Below are 21,870 nucleotides of genomic sequence, written 5' to 3'. Positions count from 1 at the left end.
GAGTCAATGTTTCTATATCTGAAGATTCTCCTGTTAACAGCATCCACAACATTAAACATCCGGTAGCACTTTATTTTACAGTTTCATTGTTACATGTGGTTACTATATAACTATGAATTATGTATAATTACATGCAACTAACCCTAAACCAAATCAAACCCTAATCCAAACTATATAGTAAGTTTACATGTAATATTACTCAGTACTTAAATGTATAATTACAGTGTAACAAAGTGTAACCCACTTTATTTTACAGTCCTGTTCCCCATGTTACTTATAACAATTACAATAAATAGGTTATAACCCTGAACCTACACCTAAACCTAACCTTAACCCCTGTAGTTATATTACAGTATTTTCTTATACACATATTGTAAAATAAAGTGCAACCAATTGATTGTATTTATTAACAACATGAACGGCCTGTGAAAGTGGAATGCATCCTGTGTGAGTGCTGTTAAATTGTTACATTTTCACAGCCATTTTTATCATTCACTTCTAATGTATGGAAAAGAGCAGTATGAACATTCTGCCTAACATCTCCTTTTGTGTTCGACAGAAGGGTTTGTGGGTGAGTAAATGAACTCTTACCACTAAGCCATGGAAACAGTTATATCAGCCTGTAACTTGAGAAAACAAATTAAGGTATCAACTTAAAAAACACCACATAACAGCAACCACATGCCCTTGTGATCTGCATACTGGCCCCGCCCACATCATCGTGTAACCACGCCCACATCACAGTTTAGCCACGCCCGCCGCCTCTGGCTGGGAGGAGAATATGAGGAAATAGTTGAGTTTCAGGGGGAGTGGCTTGGATTCAACTCACCTGTCAAAACTTTGGGCTTGGCTGTAACTTTAAACTGAAGTCAAAGCTCAAGAGACACTTGAAGACAAGACAGACAGAAGGAAAGAAGTCATGGGTGACCTGGTGCGCACAGCAGATCTGCCTTCAAGCAGCATGAGTTCAGATAAACTCAAGCAGAAGGAGGACAATCTGAAGTCTACAGAAGAGGAGAAGACGATCCAGGTGAATGGATCTTCAGAGACAGAAGGAGAAAAGGAAAACAAGATCACCGAGGAAAGCAAGATTCAAGAAGACCTCCAGGAATCGGAGGACCCCCAGAAGCCCCAAGATGAAGAGCGCGCGCTGGGGCCAGATGACGTCACGTGCGACTCCTGCATCGACCGACCGTGCCGGGCCAAAAAGTCGTGCTTGACCTGCCTGGTATCGTACTGTGAGGATCACCTGAGACCACACCTGGAGAACGTGAAGTTTCAGAGCCACAAACTCGTGGAGCCGCTGCGGGACATCGAGAGACGCACGTGTGAGTCGCACCGCGCGCCGCTGGAGTTCTACTGCCTGGCCGACGCGCGCTGCGTGTGCCCGGAGTGCATGACCGAGGAACACCGCGGGCACAACGCCGTGCCAATCACGGAGGCGCGCAGCAACATAGAGGTACCACACGGCTGAAGGGCCCTTTCATCATTCTAATAATGTTAAAATCAAAATAATGTATAATTTTCGCTTAATAATGTTAAAGTTTAGCTTTAATGAGAATCTGTTCAAAAGTTTGGGGTCGGTTAGAGTGTCTTCTGCTCACCAAGGCTGCATTTATTTGATCAAAAATACAGTACAATTGTGGCATATTTTTACAATTCAAAATAGCTGTTTTCTATGTGAATATATTGTAAAACGTAATTTATTCCTGTGATCAAAGCTGAATTTTCAGCATCATTGCACCAGTCTTCAGTGTCACATGATCCTTCAGAAATCATTCTTCACTGTAAAAAAAAAATAAAATTGTTGGTTTAACTTAAAAAAAGTAAGTTACCTGGTTGCCTTACCTGAAACTGAATTTGAGTTAATACAATGATGGAGATCAATCAACCGAAACTCAAAATGTTATGTTATCTGAACACATTTGACTAAATAAAAAAAGTTGTGATAAATCATAAAAATATGTTTGCTGTTCAAGAAACATTTCTGATGCTACATATTTTTGTGGAAACCTTGATACATTTTTTTCATCCTGAAAAAAATGGATTGTTCAAATTTGAAATAGAAAACATTTGTAACATTATAAATGTCTTTACAGTCCCTTTTCATTTTTTGTCAATGTAATGCATCCTTGCTGGAAGAAAAAAAAGTTTCATTTCTTTAGGGAAAAAAAAAACACATTACTGCTGATCCCAAACTTCTGGTCATATACTGTATTTTGGAATCAGAAAAAATATCACATTATAGGTTACTCAAAGGTAATTAATTTTATTTATTTATTTTGAGCCACTAGAACCACAAAAAAATATTCCCAAACACTCATTTGTCAGATGCTGTTGTTGTGTCAGAATGTGCTCAATCTAAATGTTTTGTGTTTTGAGAGCATTTTGATCTTGTCAGGCTGAATTCAGAATTGCATACTTTCATATATTTAAAGATATATATATATATATATCATAGTAAGGGAGTAGTATGTTCTTTCGAATTCAGCCACAGGGTTTACGCTCATCATGCTAGCTAAAATGGGAGAAAGTATCTTAAAATAAAAACCAAACACTTCAACTTTAGGGTAATTTAGACCCATTGCCTCCTATAATAAAACACAAACTGTTCCTTATATCCAATGAATCGAGTCAGTGAAGTGAGGAACAGAGGACTTTATCTTTCCTCTCTCTCACTCTGATTGAATCAGATCACATTTGATCGTAAGAACATCAGACTGCATCTCTCAGTGCAGATCATGCGTAACAGGCATCAGTCATCAGTCATCGTGTCTGTCTCTCTGATTGCAGGTCACATGTGCTTATACTCAGACATGGGCAGTATTTCAATTAAATGTATTTTAAATACGTATTTAATTACTTTAGTGTATTTTGTCATTTGTATTTTGCAGGTGTTAAGTATTGCAAATACTTAAATACTTAAGAAAAATCACCATATGCTTATCACCATAGTAAATGATTTTGCCATATTTTCGGTCTGATGTTGGCAATGGCAATGTCCAGGTTAGATGCACGAAAATCACGTGACACCCTGTAGACCGGGCTCCCTCCAAGAAGTGAATGAGTTTTGAACACAGGAGAAGAAGTGGCGCTGCTCCTCTTAAAAACGGCATTAAAGGGTTAGTTCACCCAAAAATGCAAATTCTGTCAGTAATTACTCTCCCTCATGTTATTCCAACCCTGTAAGACCTTCGTTCATCTTCAGAACACAAATTAAGATATTTTTGATTAAATCTGAGAGCTGGATCACTCCTCCATAGGCTTCTAAGACATTATAACTTGCTGGCCCAAAAAATGCATTAAAGACATCGTTAATATAGTCCAAGTGACTACAGTGGCTCAATCTTAAGTTTATAAAGCGTCGAGAATACTTTTTGTGTGCAAAAAAAAAAAAAAATAACGACTTTATTCCACTTTTCATTTCCTTCTCTCTGGGCCTCGAGTTTTTTCACGTAGTGTTTTAGCGCAGCGCGTCTGTGTTGCACGTCACACGTAGGCTCACTATTGGCCGACGCTGGTCATGTGTGTGATGCGTGTGACGTGCAAGGCCCAGAGAGAAGGAAATGAAAAGTGGAATAAAGTCTCTCTTTTTTTGCGCACAAAAAGTATTCTTATCGCTTTATAAACTTAAGATTGAGCCACTGTAGTCACTTGGACTATATTAACGATGTCTTTAATGCATTTTCTGGGCCAGCAAGTTATAATGCCTTATGCCTATGGAGGAGTGATCCAGCTCTCAGATTTAATCAAAAATATCTTAATTTGTGTTCTGAAGATGAACGAAGGTCTTACGGGGTTGGAACAACATGACGGTGAGTAATTACTGACAGAATTTTCATTTTTGGGTGAACTAACCCTTTAAGATTATTGTGGGAGTATTTTTGTATTTTCAAAATACTAATTACTTGTATTTTATTTAAATACATTTTTTACATCAGTATTTTGTATTTTATTTTGTTACATTTCATGAGCCAGTATTTGTAGTTTGTAACAAAATAGTTTTTGATGTATTTGTGCCCACCTCTGCTTATACTGTTTCAAAGGCCTGACAATGGGACCGTGTGCTCATGAGAGGCCTGATAAAGAACCATTAGGTTGTTACTGATGCTCATACTGAAGGTTAGTGATGTCATCAAGCTCACACAATGAAGTTTAATACTCAGTGCTTTAGGTGTGAATGATTCCTCAAATCATGTTGTGCTGTTACTAATCATTCCAACAGCGTGGTGGGGAATTGCTCACCAATGCTACAATGTAACGAGAAAGTAGAACATTTCCACCATACTTAAAAACTTAAGTTCAGTTGCTGCCTTTTTAAGTGTATATATATATATACATAGGTTTTTCCATTACTTTAAATCATCAAAATAATTGAACCAATTTCAGCTTCATTTTTTTTAAGTTACAGGATTCAACTCAATTTCTTAAGTCAGTTTAATATGATTTAAGCTGAAATGACAGGTGCAGCCAATTCGATTACACTTAAAAAGGCAGCAACTGAACTTAAGTTTTTAAGTATGGTTGGTTTAACTTAAAAAACAAAGTAACCTTGTTGCATTAAAATTGAGTTTATTGAAACTAAACATTTGAGTTTATACAAATAAAGAGATTTAATCAATAGAAATGTTATCTGAACAACATTAGTGAATCAATTTATTTATTTTTTTAAATTACACTATTACATTTTACATTATTGCTGATTAATCTTTATTTAGGTCAGTATCTGGTTGTTCTGGACTTGTTAAGTGTTTCGGCTGTAGTTTAGGCTCATGTCTGTGTGAGTTTGACCCATTTGCTCTCCATTCGGTGTCATTGCTGTAACAACTGAAAGATCTCTTGGGATTTCTCTTTCCTTTTGACACCTCATTGACGCATGTGTGTGTCGTCATTTAATGCGTTTCTGATGCCGTTTGATCTAAAACTGGTTTCGTAATTCTGCATCGAGTTGTGTGTGTCAGTTCATGACGTCTGTGTGAAATCATCTCCTCAAGAATGCAAAACATCTCAGACGCTTCTGTGATAATAAAGACAGACACACATAATAACAGATCAATTAAAAAACACAAACATTAGGAAGCTGCAAATCCATATAGAATTTTTGGTTACACTTTATTTTAAGGTGTCATTGTTACAGTGCAATTATATATTTAAGTACTGAGTAATATTAAGCAACTACATGTACTTACTATAGGGTTAGGGAAGGATTAGGATTTCGTTGAGGGTTAGTTGCATGTGTTTATGCATCATTTATTGTTATTACTATGGTAACTGCATGTAACAAGGACACTGTAAAATAAAGTGTTGCCGAATTTTAAAGACTGGATACTCAATGTATCAGAATGTAAACACTCTTTTCGTAACATGTGACATGTTTTCATTATAATGCAACACCTTTAACATGTTTTTTGCTGTGGCCGCATATGAACGCTTTTGGTTATTTAGTCAAATTATCTGGCATATTTGCATGATAAACAAACAAAGAAGCTTTTATCCGGTTGAGTTTGAAAGCAGCTCTTATTATTATCAACGCTGAAAACTTTTTCGATTTTTTGACGAATGGAAAGTTCAAAAGAAAAGCATTTATTTGAAATGGAAATCTTTTGTAACATAATAACCTCTATTAAACTCCTCCAAATATGACAAAAAAAGGCCATAGACCTATCATAACCTGTCTTCTGAAGCCATGCTATTCGTTATGTGAGAAATAGACTGAAATGATTTTGTTATTCACTGAAGATTTTTTTTTAAGAGTATATTAACTTACATTTCCTTGCATAAAACTATCGTAGGTTTTCAGAAGACCATATGCATGTACATGGACCGCTATTAAGATACTTTCAATGTGCTTTTAACGTGTAAAAGTAAAGTGCTTTTTTGGAACTTGTTTAAAAGGTTTGAAACAACATGAGGGTGTGTAAATATTATGGGTGTAACGATACCCTCATGTTACAATTTGATACATGTTACGATACTGAACTCACAATATGATGTTATTGCAATACTCCAAGACATATAAAAGGTTAACAATTTCTTTTTACTGTTGATTAAAATGCAAAATTTGGTATTACAGCGTGTAAATGAATAGTCTTGGACTTGTTGCTGGAAACCCAAAGCACAGGACAATAGAGACACCAGAATAACAATATTCATGATTCTGAAGCTGAAAATACTGAATTATTTTAGACGAACATTTTTACTAGTAACATCAGACATTTGGCATTATCAGAACCCACAAATATTCCCCCATTGCATTATCATACATTATATTCAACATTATATATAGTAGTTTGATGTAGTACTGACACTAAAACTCTGTAAACTTGAATTTTTTCTCACACAGTAATTTTTATTTTGGGTGAACTATCCACAATACATATTGTTGCATTTTTGTATTGTGATATATTGTGACACAATATATTGTTACACCCCTAGTAAATAATTACATTATTTCTATTATTGGTGGAACTATCGGTTGTCCTTGACATTAGTCATCCGTTAGGAAATCTTTTGCTGTAAACACAGTCAAGCAATACAACCCACCCTGTACGTGTGTGTGTGTGTGTGTGTGTGTGTGTATGTGTGTGTGTGTGTGTGTGTGTGCACTTGTTAGGGAGTTCCCTTTCAAGTTCACACAAGTGCAGGATGAATTTGTTTGATGTATTGTTCTCACATGCAGAGCAGGGTGTGTATGTGTGTATGTGTGTGTGTGTGTATGTATGTGTGTGTGTCCCGGAATCTTCATGGATCTGAGTCGAGGCATTCTTAAGGATGTTTGACATTATCATTAGGTTACAGTGTTGCGCAACATAAATAACATGTTCAGCAATCCAGCCCGACAGGATCACAGAACTAACAGGCACAGTCAGTCCTGTTAGCTTTCCAGAAACTTCCTCTCAGCTGAGGAATAGAGAAACTATGACACTCATATCTAGTTTAACCACAGCATGAGGTCATGACATTACTGACTGCTTTCCTCATCAGTCATTTCATTCTCAGTGATGATAATCACCAAACACTTTACGTTACAGCGTCCATGTTTGACATACATCTCATAAGACGTAACTATAATACATTACTAGCTATCTGAAGAATATGTGATTACCTGTGCAAAACCATGATAGACTGTTGTGTGTTGTTGCTAAAAGCGTTTTTAGATTTCTATGGTGGATTTTAGTGAGTGTCTATAGGTGGTTCCTTATTATTACCAAAATATTAAACTTTGCCACATCATTTGTCCCACAAAACAAAGCAAAGTTTCCTTGTTCAGTTTTCTATTGAAATGTTGTCCCTAGGGCACCTATAGCATAACAACCTCAGGACATGTTTATGAGAACTATACAGGCTTTTATGTGAAATGTGGGTCTTACCTGCAGGATCAGTGAAGGAACACCCATGTGTGTGTGTGTGTGTGTGTGTGTGTGTCTCAGAGAGTGTATCGAAGCATGTTTTAACTGGAGAGAGGTTCATCGACACTAGTGCAGTGAAAGACTGTCAGATGCAGTGTTGGGGAAAGTTACCTTTAAAAGTAATGCATTACTTTCTAAAAAGTATTGCATTGAAAGTAATGTTTTGTTACTTTTGCGTACATTTTTTTTTAGGTTTTTTTTTTACCTGTGCTGGGCCTGCTTGTTTGTTTTTTAATATCAAAAACCGCCAAAAGCTCTATTTTTGCCGAATGTAAAGGCCCTTTCACACCAAAAGTGAAATAAATAAGCCTCAGGCTGAAGGAAATGCAAATTCATGGTTGAATTGGATCATCAAAGGTCATCAGCAAAGATTGGTTAATAAAGTGAGATTAAATGCATAAAGTATATTTATGGTATTTAACATTTAATTATTGCAGGTTTGCCTAATATTCAGAGTTTGCATTTCACTGTTTTTATTCATATTGTGGAATATTGAATCTGTGTTTGTGCAAGTGAGATGAGTAAATGCTCATTTAGTGTAGAACTACGATAAGCGTCATGTTTCCACACAGAGCCTCTGTATTACTCCTGATTCCTCTCGACAGAAGAGCTGTCCGGCAAACAGTAAAACAAACAAAAAAGTATATATTTGACAAAGTAACTCTTAAAAGTAAAATTTAAAAGTAATGTGTTACTTTACTAGTTACTTGAAAAATGAGTCTCTTGTTACTTGTAATGCGTTTCGCCCTATACTGTGATTTTGGATGGTCAGGGTGGAGGGAAACCTCTATTGTGTGAGATGTTCCCTTTAGCAAACCTACACACAGAACAGGAGTAACAGTAGAGGACGTTTGTGTCTGAACCTGCCTGTGGAATGCAAAGAAAAAGCTGAGTGAAGAGACCGAAGCCTATTACTCATATTACTCATAATTCAAAGGGATGCTCACTTTGGTCAAAAAAAAAATCTCGCAATTGTGAGTTTATATCTCACAGTTCAGACTTTTTCCCTCATAATTTGGAGTTTACATCTTGCTAATTTTTTTGGGCCACAGAATATCAAATAAAAAAGGTTATTGCAACTTTATCCCACAATACAGATTTTTTTTTCTCAGAAGTGCTATATAAACTCAGAATTGTGAAAAAGTCACAATTACCTTTTTTTCACTAAATGTCATGCATTTGCATATATATATATATTGTTTGCTTGAAAAATCTCTCTCTCTCTCTCTCTCTCTCTCTCTCTCTCTATATATATATATATATATATATATATATATCTTTTACATTTTTTCAGGAAACATACAGTATAAATTGTCAATATTTCATTACATTAAAGAATATTTTACCAGTGACTGATTTATTTAAAAAAAAATATTAGAATTAATATGATTAATGTTAATTAATTTGCTATTTTTAAATGACAACACAATTTTATTTGTCAACACAATATTGTGTGTGTGTTTCCAGAAAGAGCTTCACGACAAGCAGACAGACATGATGAAGACGGTCACAGCTGCGGAAAACGCCATTAACAAGTTACAGGTCAACACGGTGTCTATAGAGGTAAAACACCAATAAAACACACCAGTAAATGTATAGTCAGTCATTTTGGATTTACTGTACAAGACCGCAACGCTAGACTAGTGTTAACAGATTACATATTAACTGTACTGGGAATGGAGTTCATTCGTTCTCTGAATTCAGATTCAGGTAAGTGGGATCTGATCAACATTTATGTGTGTTTTAGTTTGCCCGAGTTTCCTCATTTGTTAATTAGTTCATCCTGATTATGTTTCCTCATGTTTATAAGCCTGTGTTTCCTCAGTTCTTTGTCTTTTATTGTTAATGTTAAGTGTAGTTGCTATTCTGACTTCTCTGTTCACATTGTTTATCACAAAACTCTTTAGTTAACTTGGATTTCGTGTGTGTTAGTCTACACGTTACAGTGGTTTATTAATGGCAGTTTTCCTGTGTATTATGCTTTATCTACTTAATATAAGATGACATTTGACATCCTTATGTTCTGGAGCTTCAAATACGTCTCATTCAAAAGATGATGTATGTTATGCAAAGACAGCTCTTTTTCTCTGGAGTTGCTCAATGGCTTGCACTGTTTCCCGCAGGCGTCTGTGAAGGACGTGCGAGGAGTGATCGAGGAGCAGTTCGACACACTGATGCTGGCCGTGGAGCAGGTGAAGAAGGAGGTGAACGAGATCCTGGAGGCCGAGGAGCGACAGGCGCTGAAGCAGGCCGAGGGAATACGAGTTCATCTCGAGCAGCGCTGCACTGAACTGAAGAAGACTCAGGGGCGGGTCGAGAAAATCACCAGAAACAAAAACGACATCGACTTCCTGCAGGTGCGGACTTCCATTCTTCAGCTTGAAGTATTTCAAGCATGTGTTGTGGGTTAAAGGTGATGTGTGAATGAGGCAAGGGTGAAGAGTTACATTTAAGCTATTTTAAGGCATGATTTCTACAGGGGGAAAAACTGAAATATATCAAAGATGAGTTAAGGGATCAAATTATTGACTGCAGGGGGACTTTCAAGGGGAAAGTCCCCCTTTTAACTTAAACTTTTAAAAACATTTAAAAGTTTAAATGTAGATTTTATCTACATTTAAACAAATGCATTATTTGAACTTAATCAATTTTAGTGCATCAATTAAAAAAAGTTACACATAGGTCCATAGAGGACAAAAAAGTCGAAAAACTGTCATAAAAATTTGAAGCTTGGGAGCACAGACTTAAGTTTGCCAAAGACCCTTTGGCAGATTAATATTGAAGTAAAAAAAAAAGTTTAAAAGTGAAACCAAAAAAAAGTTATAGAGGTTTAAGTTTATGAAAATGATTTATGAACAATGTTTTATATAAAATATATATTTTATGAAACATTTTGAACTCTAAAACTGTTAGAAAATCAAAACCATAAATCTGAACAACACTGAAAAAAATGATTAGTTGAAATTAATAAAAAAATGATCGTAAGTGGTTGCATTCAATTGATTTTATCTACATTTAAACAAATGCATTACGTTGAACTTAATCAATTTTAGTTCAACTTAATGCACAATTTTTTTTTTATTATTAATTTCAACGAATCATTTTTTTCAGTGAAGTTGTGTTCCAGATTTGAGGTTGATTTCTCAAAACATGATCTTTCAGTGAGATTTAGTTTGGGCGCAGTACCAAGGTTTCCCCATTAGACGCCATGTGTTGTGGGTTAAAAGTCATGTGTAAAATGAGGGTGAAGAGGTACATTCAAGCTATTTTAAGGCATGATTATTTTTACAGGGAAAAAACACTGAAATATGTTGTTTTGTTGATCAAAGATGAGTTTTAAGGGATCAAATTAGTGACTGCTGGGGGACTTTAATACTTTAATATCAATATTGTGTTTTTTTCCAGGAGTATTCCGAGTGGAAAAAGGAAGCAGTTGATGTGTCTTTACCTGGAGTGTATATCGGCCTCATGGATCGACTGCAGTTGTTCAGTCGTGTTATCACACAGTCCACCAAAGAGATGTGTGCCAACCTGATGTCCTCTTACACCAACAAACTCAAAGAAACCTGTAAAAACGGTCAGTGTGCAAAACGAAACATCTGCATGAGTTTGGGCATTTCAGAAACATCATTCGTGTTTCATAAAGCATCTTAAATGTTGCTAATTTACCCAAATATCTTGTCAAATCACAGATAACATGGGCATAAAGACGACGGTTTATGCCATGATCGCTGCGAGACACAACCTGTCAATTCCCAACCCGAAGACCAGAGACGACTTCCTCACATGTGAGTGTTCACCGGGGTTATTAGCCATAACTCACTTGAAATAAAATAAACCTTAACTATAAAAGAACTTTTGGTAACACTTTAGTTTAGGGTCCGATTCTCACTATAAACTAGTTGCTTATTATCATGCATATTACTAGGATATTGGCTGTTTATTGGTCCTTAAAGCACATATTAATGCTTTATTCTGCATGACCATATTCTACATCCTTTAGTCATCACCAATACCTCAACTTAACAACTATCTTGCTAACTATTAATAAGCAGTAATTAGGAGTTTATTAAGGCAAAAGTCTAGTTTATAGTTAGTTAATAGTGATAATTGAAGTAAAGTATGGACAAACTTTCTATTTCAACTACTTACCAATGCAACATATCTCATTTTCGTTTAGTTTAATTTAAATTTCTATAATAACTAAAATACAATTATAGAGAGACATATTTATAAATATGACAAAAAATTGCCACAGGTTTAAAGTATAATTAAAGTTAGGGAAAAACACCATGGGGAATAAAAAATTAAACTAATTGATATCATTATTTTTCCTCAGTTGATTTATTACATTGAGAATTGCTAAAAATTGTATTACAAGTTTTCTCAAATGTAGTGTTTAAATATGCAAACAATGCGTTGTTTCATAAAACGTACTAATTTTTGCATACATTTCCACAGAACACGAATTGGACATCTCTTTTTATCATCCCATAAACCTCCATAAACATACTTTTAACTGCTCAAAAAATCACCATGTTTTAAGATTAAAATGTTCTATAAAACAGGCGAATGAAATATGAACAAACCAATCTAAAACCCTTCAGAGTATAATAGAAAGGTTTGAGTAAACGCTGCTGAAGTGGAGATTGCAGAGAAACAAATAGGATAAAACAGCCTTTAAAGATTTACATTTTATTTGGAATTTACATATGCAAATACATAGAAGTGCAGTAAAATAAACACTTATATGTGTATTTTGAACACATTATGGAAGCCAAAAGCTCAAGATCTCAAAATTGACCAGTGTGTGAAAATACTAGTGCCTTGCCTTATATGAAAACAAAAAAATATAAAAATATGGGTAACACTTTACAATAAGGTTCATTAGTTAACATTAGTTAGCATGAACTAATAATGACCTGCACTTATACAGCATTTATTAATCTTAGTTAATATTAATTTCAACATTTACAAATACTTTATTAAAATCTTGTTAACATTAGTAAATGCACTGTGAACTATGAACAGCTTTATTTTTATTAACTAACATTAACGAAGATTAATAAATACTGTAACAAATGGTTAGTAGCCTACATGTTAGTTAATACATCAACTAATGTTAACTAATGAACCTTATTGTAAAGTGTTACCAAAATATGAATACATTTATTTTACTACAGCAGCAGCAACTTACCAAATCCTCTCCACAATAAATCATACCTGTCAACACCGTTTTTTAGCTCCCGGTTTGTTATTTCTCCCGGGAAACTCCCGTAATTTGCATGGCCCAAACTCCTTTATGAATAATCGGACCAATATGTGTGTCTAATGTTGACCAGTTGCCAGATCTTGTATTATATAAATGCATTATATTCACACAATCCACACACCATATACAATTTCAACCCGTTTGTCACCTCAACCTGGCAACCTATAAACCAGTTGCGCAGTCGCGGAAAGTTTAACCCGTAAGCGATAGACATCCAACACCTCCCCCCCTCCCGGTCCCCGCACAAATCTCACAAATTTTTGAAAACCAAATGTTGACAGGTATGCAATAAATGCAGTTCTCAACTGGTTTTGCTTCTCATTAATCTAGTGCAGGGCTATTCAATTGGCGGCCCGCGGGCCAAATGCGGCCCGCCAATCATCTCCATGCGTTTCAATTCGACAGACACCTCTCTGTTACAAACCACAAATCACTCGATGATTTAATTAGTATTAAATCGGATGAAACAGCCTCAACATTCCCAACAAGACTGATGAGGAAAGCAGGAGAAACATTGTGGCATGAACGAAATTAGAAGACTTTAAATCCCCTAATCACCCTTACAAGCATTTACCATGAATTTACTGTAGTAATTTACCATGGTTGGGCAGAAATGTGCAATATTTATATTGAATACTATGTAGTAATAAATAAATATAGTAAATATGTATATACTATAATATTATATAGTATAATAGTAAATATAGTGATTTATATTGCATTAGTTTTGGGTAGAGGAATATATAATTAATGCTTGTTATGAAATTATGTCAGTTTCTTTGTAAAGGTGTGTATAGTTTTTAACTTGTTTAGGCATTTTTTATACATTGGGAGTGAGTAGCCTGTGGTTAACAAGTCTCACTGTCAGAATATTTTCATTTAAGCATAACAATTATAAATAAAATAATTATTATTTCTCACCAACAGCTATAAGTTTGTATAAATAATTTATTTGTTCCAAGGAATATAGTTGTACACAGCTGTAAATTATCAAGTTTTTTAATTTATTATGGTTTTATATATTTGCATAGGCTACTGTTGGGTACCACATTTCCAAGTAAATACCACACTTTTTTAGGGTTACTTTAACTTATTTATTGAAACTGTTATGTTTCAATAAATAAGATAAACCCCCAAACCAACCCACCGGCCCACCTCAACTTTTCGATTTGATAATGCGGCCCTCGAATGAAACTAATTGAATAGCCCTGATCTAGTGTGTGTTTCTTCCTTCACAGACGTCACTCCTCTGCACCTCGACGCCGACACGGCTCATCAGTTCCTGCGTCTGACAGAAGAGCGCAAGAAGGTCACGAACACGACCCCGTGGCAGCACAGCTACCCAGACCTCCCCGAGCGCTTCGAGCACTTCAAGCAGGTGCTGACGGTCGAGAGCTTCTACCTGGGACGCCACTATTTCGAGGTGGACATGAGAGGAGAGGGCACTCACGTCGGCCTGACGTACAAGAGCATCGACCGCAAGGGTTCGGAGGGCAACAGCTGCATCACGGGGAACAGCTTCTCCTGGTGTCTCCAGTGGAACGGCCGAGGGTTCTCCGCGTGGAACAGTGACGTGGAGACGCCGCTCAACAGCCCGAAAGCCTCGCGCATCGGCGTGTACGTGGATTACTCCGCCGGCGAGCTCGCTTTCTACGACGTGGAGAACGGCATGACGCTCATGCACAAGTACCAGGCTCAGTTTCTGGAGCCGCTGTACCCTGCGTTCTGGCTTCCCAAGAAGGAGAACGTGGTTCTTCTGGAGCCCGCAGGAGCATCGGCGTCTCTCTCGGCCCCGTCTCCTGTTCCCTCTCCACAATAAACTGCTTTTGCTCCTCGGATCCGCTGCATTTCCTTATTATAATGTGCCGTTTGCACCTCGCGTTAACATTCATCTCAGGGGATCTGGACTGGATAACCTGACAGATGTTAACTGTGGAAACTGTGGGACCTAAACTGACTGATATTGAAGTTTTATGACTGCTACAGTATAAAACATACCTATAAATGCCTATTCAAATACCTATTAATATGTTTTGTTTATATATATATATATGAAGAGTTCAGATGCAAAAGCCTCTGAGTGCCATCAGAATTTTTTTTCTAAAATGATAATTTTATCAAGCTCGTATATTTAAGTTCAGTAATTTCACTTAAATGGCAATGAAAATTACCTATTAATTGTCATTTAAGTGAAATTACTGAACTTAAATATACGAGCTTGATTAAAATGATCATCCTAGAAGAAAATTTCAGACGGCACTCAGAGGCTTTTGCATCTGAACTCTTCATATATATATATATAATCCACTAGCCTTAAGCTCATCAAACCTCCATTTATTGGATCAAAAACACACACAAAAAACAGTAATATTATTAAAATAAGGGTTTTCTATTTTAATATACTTTAAAATGTAATTTATTTATGTGATGCAAAGCTGCATTTTTAGCATCATTACTCCAGTCTTCAATGTCACATGATCCTTCAGAAATCATTCTAATATGTATAATAATGTACCTTTATTTTAAATTGTAATAATATTTCATAATATTACTGATTTTCTGTGTTTTTGATCAAATGAATGCAGCCTTGATGAGCAGAAAAGATTTTTTTCAAAAACTTTAAAAATGGTAATGTTTCCAAACTTTTGACCGGTACTGTACACACACACACACACATACACACACATATGTATTGTTGTATTGTTATATGTTAAAGTATGAAATATGAAAGACAAAAGTTTCTGGTTTACAGTAATGTTACACAAGTGACCAAGCCCATTTGTCGTAGTTAAATATTGCGGCACATTTCACTAGGGTTGGTCACGGGGAGGTTTGGTGAGTGAACAGGACAGAAATATGACTCTATAATGACTCTGATCACTGTCTCTGAGCTGCTGTTTCCAGCGGATGTTGTATTTTGCTCCTCTATGAGCTCTGACAGTTACTTTACCAACAAAATAATCATCATCTGTCTCTGCAAATAAAAAATGACTTCAGTGAAATGCTGGTGTTTATCCATGTGTTGCTGCCATAACCGGTTCCACTGGTGTCTGACAGAACATTACAAAGCCTACAGGTATACCGTAATGCTTCAATGCAGTATTGTTAAATGATGTGTATTTATTCTTTCTAAATTTTAACGATATTTTTATTAAATAATTCACACATCAGAGTGGTACTTTAAACAATAAATTACAATGAACCAATGCATAAAAATCTGAATTTAATTTATTGCCAAGTATGTTCACACACACAAGGAATTTGCCTAACAGAAGATGCAGAGAAACAATATATAGATAAAAATAAAGGAAATAATTGTTAATTATTGAATTATTATAATTATATTAATTATAATTAATTATATATATACACACACAAATAGAATTATGTAATATATAGAGAAATGTGCAATATAAAGCAATAGGATATGAAGAGGTAGCGTAATGTTATATAGTAAGTAATATAAGTAATATAAAATTGGGGATTCGAAAATTAAAATAAAAAGAATAATATATATTAAACATTTTATTTTTTTTATTTAACTATGTGTGTGTGTGTGTGTGTGTGTGTGTGTGTGTGTGTGTGTGTGTGTGTGTGTGTGTAATTTAATCAAGAATTATAATTATTATAATTATAATAAAGTAGCGTATTGTTAAATATAATTGTGAATTGGGTATTACACCACGTGATAAAAACAATACATATTTTTTACTAAATAATTACAAAATCATATTCTGTATATTGTTTCTGGTTTTCTGTTACTGCTGTAAAACAAACACACAAAAATAAACGTTTTCTGTTCAGGCGCGATGTAGTCAGTCCTTACAGACCCGGAAGTGACGTGTCGTGTAACGTCAGCAGCACCAGCAGCAACATTCCAAGGCAGTCACAATAATGAGGCTGGTGAGTGGGAAAAGGTCTTTTTGTGGTATTATGAATACTTTTGAAACATTGTAAACATAGTTTATGTGTACAGCATGCTTGCGTTCCTCCAATATGACTGTTCAGATAAGAAAGGTTTCTCTAAACGACGAATAAATCGGGTTTAGCTTAGCCAATCCTCACAGAAAACATCTCACTGTTGAGATTCATCATCGGTGTTTAATTATTATTCTTCATAAGTCTTGTTTATGAAACTGACAGCTGTCATCATCTTCTCGTGTCGTTTCCAGGACCCAAACGAGGATGACGATGTGTCTCTATTTGATGCTGAGGAAGATTCAGCCACAAGAAAGAACAAAATCAAGTGTGTCATCATAAATAAGCATCATTATTTAATCTGTTAAATCGTACATAACGTTTCTTTTTCCATGTATTTGATGACTCAGGGTTTTTTTTAATAGTATTTAATACTGTACGTAAAATTGTACATTTTGAGGACATTCAGGGACAGGACGTCCTCGTTTAAAAAAAACAAAAGCTAATGTATTTCATTGTTTATGAAGTATGTTAGTACCTTATTAATAATTCAGTGTATTATTGATAAAATGCTTTAATTAATTATTATCATTAATTAAATGTATTCCTAATACAGTATTTTTCATTCTGAGAACGCTAAATGTTTTCTTTTATGTTTAGTTTATAGTCATTATGACAGTAGAGGCTAATGTTATGTGTTTATAGATATAGATCGATAAATGTTTGTGTTTTTCCAGGCATCCGCTGGCCTCCTTCTTCCACCTGTTCTTCCGGGTCAGTGCGATTCTGGTCTACCTGTTGTGTGGTTTAGTTGGCGGAAGCTTCATCGCCTGTATGGTCACCATCATCCTCCTCCTGTCATGTGACTTCTGGACTGTGAAGGTCTGTGTTTCTGAATAACTCATCAGGGGCCGGTTTCACAAAGATAGACTTTGACTATGGCTTAGATATAGTAGATAGTCAGACTTCAGATAGACATCTAAATCAGACCGTTGCACAAAGCACTTAAGACTCTGACTATCTTAAGTAGGACTACACTGCAATGCATTCTGGGTAAAATAAGACACTTTTCAAAACAAAAAACATGGCGGATCGAGTAAGCGCATTCAACCGCTCAGTGCAGTTTACCCCAGCGGAGAATATGTGTTTGTTGGAGGAGTATAACAGTTACATTAGAGTAATTTAGCGGAGAATGTAGTAACAAGAAGAAATGTTTAAATTATGAGCCATTTTCCCTTTTCTTTCGGCTGTTTGTAATGTAACTGATTGTTACTGCTGGTTGCCAAGGTAACATAGAGTCTTACTAGTCTAATTTTTTTGGTCTAAATTAATTCAGTCTTTATTTTTGTGAAACAGTCTAACTTGCATTAGACTAGTCTATGAGCAAATTATAGACTCGTCTAACACTATAGACCGATCTAAAATAGCTTTGTGAAACCGGCCCCTGGTGTTACTGCTAAATCATCACAGTTACTGTAGTTAGTGGTGTTTGTGAAGTCGAGCATCACTATCAAACCTCTAACCTTTAATATTAATCTTCAGCATGTAATCTGCATATGTGCTTGTCTTATTCTAGAATATCACAGGGCGTCTGATGGTGGGTCTGCGCTGGTGGAACCAAGTGGATGACGATGGAAAAAGCCATTGGGTGTTTGAGTCCAGAAAGGTACGATTACAAACACAGTCCTTAGTAGGGTTGGGTGGGGTTTTTTGGTAACACTTTGTTAACGTTAATCTCAACATTTACTAAAATCTTGTTTAAAGTGTAAGTTGCAGGTTAACCACCACAGCCAATTAATGTGTAAATTAAAGTGCTCTATATGTATATATTTAATTATTTCTGTCTTAAAATGCGTTAAAATAACATTTATTGGGGTTTCTTCAAAGGTAGCGTGTTTTTTCAGTAACTGGTGATGACGTCACAAGAGGAACTCGCAACCCATACTCTGCTAGATTCTTACTGTATTGTGGCTATTTGGAGAACGACTGAGGATGTGGGAAACCATCAAATTCTTTATGGACCACAGCCCTACAATTTTTAAATGGTCAGGCGTGAGAGAGGGGAGCCATGGCACTCAAAGAGTTATTAATGCTTGGTGTGAGGAGAATGAGTGGAGGGTTGGCCAGGTGTCCTGGTGAGTAGCTACGTTAGAGCTAGTCTAGGCTAGCCTGGTGCAAACTTAACCCGGATAATATAAGGGAACAAGCCAGTTTTTTCAAAAGTTTACCGTCATGTAGAATAGCAAGGAGGGACAAAGACTGAAGACATTATTTACTTACAGTAAGTCAGTCCAAATCAGAGCTGTAGAGATGCACACACTGCACAGGCACCAATCGCTAGTCTCATCGACGCCTCAAACGTCATGTAATACCCTTCCTCAATCCACGCGTTATCAATTTCTCACGATTTAATTAGCGATGTTTATTGTCAGAAAAGAAAAAGATCGATGTCCCCATCACTGTGTTTGTGTGGGCTATGCCACCCAGTTGAATCAGCAGTGGAGAGTGTGTGCTGCCGTGAGGTGAACGCGGAACAGCTCGACCTGCGACCAGCTGATCTGACGTGCCTGAACCTGTTTGTTTTGCGAATAGCTTATTCTCATTTCAGGCAGGATCACGGCCCCCTTGAAGTCAGCACACACGAGTATGTTTACAATTGAGTTATTTTATCCATCATTTTTTTTATCAAATAAAACATACAACCAAATTTTTCTGAAGTTATGTAAGGCATCTATAGCTGCTAGCGTACGGTAACTCTACTAGTGAGTTCCTCTTATGACGTCACGCCCCATCTAGTGGAAGGGAGCGGTTAAAACCACTGTTAAAAGTGCCAACTTTTCATATTATATTCAGCATTTTGGTATAAAAAACAATGGTGGGTGGTTCCTATCTTTATGTTTAATAAACACATTGCATTATCTTCGTGAAAAATTTAACCTGCAATTTACACTTTAACATTAGTTAATGCACTGTGAACTAACATGAACAAACATGTTTTTATTAACTAACGTTAACAAAGATTAACAAATACAGCAACAAATGTATTGCTCATGGTTAGTTCATGTTACTTAATACATTAACTAATATTAACTAATGAGCCTTATTGTAAAGTGTTACCCTTTTTTATTGCTATACCATTTATACTGCAGTAGATATATTTGCATGGACATGAACTGCTTTGTTATTTATAGAAAAACATGATTGATTAAAACTACTGTTGTAAAGTTGGTATGATTGTTTCTTCTGCTCACCAAGGCTGCATTTATTTGATCAAAAATACAGTAAAAAAGTGAAATATTCTTACAATTCAAAATAGCTGTGAATATATAGTAAAGTGTAGTTTATTCCTGTGATCAAAGCTGAATGTTCAGCATCATTACTCCAGTCTTCAGTGTCACATGATCCTTCAGAAATCACTATAATATGATGATTTGCTGCTCAAGAAACATTTCAATCTTTTGTAACATTATAAATGTCACTTTTGATGAATTGAACGCTGAATAAAGGTATTAATTTCTTTTTGAAAACCAACTTTTGAACATTATTTGGCTGGCGTAAATCATCCGTGTGATTTGTTGTGTGTTCCACTGACGTCCTCTCTATATTCGTGTGTGTGTGTGTGTGTGTGTGTGTTCACAGGCCAGTGGGACTCAGTCTTCAGCATCACGAACCTCAAACGCAGAGTCTCGTATCTTCTGGCTGGGTCTGATCATCTGCCCCATCATCTGGGTCATTTTTGCTTTCTCTACGCTCATCTCCTTCAAGATAAAATGGCTGGTGAGTTCTCGGCTTCAGCTGTCTGTCTGTGTTTATATGAGGTGGACGCTGAGACATGTTTGAGTAATGCTGTTTCCTCGGGCAGGCGGTGGTGATTATGGGGGTGGTGTTACAGGGAGCGAACCTCTACGGATACGTGCGCTGTAAAGTAGGAGCCAGGACAAACCTGAAGAGCTTGGCAACAAATTACTTTGGAAGGCAGTTTCTAAAGCAGGTGTGTCATTTATAAATGTCATCTCAAAGGGTTAGTTCATCCAATCATCAATTACTCACTTTCATGTCATTCCAAAACCTGTAAGACTTTCATTCATCTTCAACACAAATTAAATTTGTAATTAAATATGATGATAGAGATTTCTATCCCTCCATTGAATGTCTATTCGCCCAACACGTTCGTGCCGTGTGACACGCGAGAATGAACCTCATTGGTTCATTAAAAACGTCTTTAATTGTGGTTTGAAGTTGAGCGAAAGTCATGAGGGTTAGAAAATGAAGACAGAACTTTGATTTTTGGGTGATCTGTCAATTTAATAGTATCCTAATTTCATTTTACACTTTCTGATGATATAGTATGTGACTGCATTTTGTCTTTTTTTTATTTCCAGGCTTTCACAAAACAGGAGGAATCTTAGGAAGGAACGTCTGACCTTCAGAGTTCACACGCCGATGAACTTTTAACATGTTCATTTTTAAAACCGATTCAGATGAAGCTGAGCGAAATGGTTACTTGGTTAGCGGATTTGTGTTGTTTTTTTTCTACAATTTGTCAACCACAACCTGTTAAATAATGTGTTTGACATTTAAAAATGTATTTAACTTCTTAATAGTTTTTCTTTTAAATAATTAACTAACTTAAAGAATACAGAGTTTGTGTTTTGTTATAAAATATTGCATGACATCATGCAGTATCCTTCTTTTGCTGACAGCTACAAAAAAACAAAACAGATGTACATATTTATATACTGCTGTAAATTATTATTTTTTGGGGGGGGATTGTATACTTTCTCTAGTTAATCTTATGAAAGTTGATTGTATCTCATGTTCAGTGAATTCAAGAAATAAATACGTTTTGGGTAAAACTGGAGCCACCCTGTTTCCTTGGCTTGATGAAGTCACCCACAATCACCACATCATCAAAAAAATCATTTTTCTAAATCTGTTTTTAATTAAATAAAGCATGTATTTGGAATGGATCTGAAGCAGCACTACAATTAAGGTATACATTTATCAGTTATAACCTATAGTGTTTCCATGATTTTGGTGTCCATAATATTTCAGTATTCGCGATTTTAAAGGCATAGAACTTTTCATGCTTATACTTATACCTAAGGTCAGATTTATTTTAAATAAATCCTCCGATACTGCATTTTCACAAGGAATTCTCCAAAGGTTTATACAGCTTACGGGCTTTTTTGAAGATCACCAGTTCTTCACAAAACAATTTTAGAAGTGTATTTTGATGATTAACCCTTCCTCTGTCGTCTGTTTTTATTT

The 21,870-nt window shown here is 35.8% G+C and overlaps 2 protein-coding genes across 3 annotated transcripts; both read left to right on the top strand.

The window, feature by feature from the left end:
• The first annotated feature begins 663 nt into the window (after nt 1–663).
• trim16 (tripartite motif containing 16) lies at nt 664–15,884 on the top strand. Of its 2 annotated transcripts, XM_084134703.1 has the most exons (7): nt 664–1,459; nt 8,877–8,972; nt 9,533–9,766; nt 10,815–10,986; nt 11,102–11,197; nt 13,920–14,503; nt 14,948–15,884. In XM_084134703.1, the coding sequence occupies exons 1-6, from the start codon at nt 920–922 to the stop codon at nt 14,498–14,500; spliced, it is 1,719 nt and encodes a 572-aa protein (XP_083990829.1). In that variant the 5' UTR covers nt 664–919; the 3' UTR covers nt 14,501–14,503; nt 14,948–15,884. The 2 variants fall into 2 exon arrangements, with proteins under 2 accessions (XP_083990829.1, XP_083990828.1); XM_084134702.1 differs by lacking the exon at nt 14,948–15,884 and having other exon boundaries at nt 13,920–14,724.
• A 611-nt stretch (nt 15,885–16,495) lies between these two features.
• On the top strand, nt 16,496–21,455 carry tvp23b (trans-golgi network vesicle protein 23 homolog B). Its single transcript, XM_084135533.1, has 7 exons — nt 16,496–16,584; nt 16,854–16,927; nt 17,337–17,481; nt 18,176–18,265; nt 20,239–20,376; nt 20,462–20,590; nt 20,982–21,455. The coding sequence occupies exons 1-7, from the start codon at nt 16,576–16,578 to the stop codon at nt 21,006–21,008; spliced, it is 612 nt and encodes a 203-aa protein (XP_083991659.1). The 5' UTR covers nt 16,496–16,575; the 3' UTR covers nt 21,009–21,455.
• Nucleotides 21,456–21,870: the final 415 nt, after the last annotated feature.

Source organism: Abramis brama (assembly GCF_963993115.1).
Source record: "Abramis brama genome assembly, chromosome: 14".
NCBI classification, from domain to species: Eukaryota; Metazoa; Chordata; class Actinopteri; order Cypriniformes; family Leuciscidae; genus Abramis; species Abramis brama.
The sequence above is the reverse complement of the archived record's forward strand: the minus strand, read 5'-3'. Positions and strand labels throughout refer to the sequence as shown.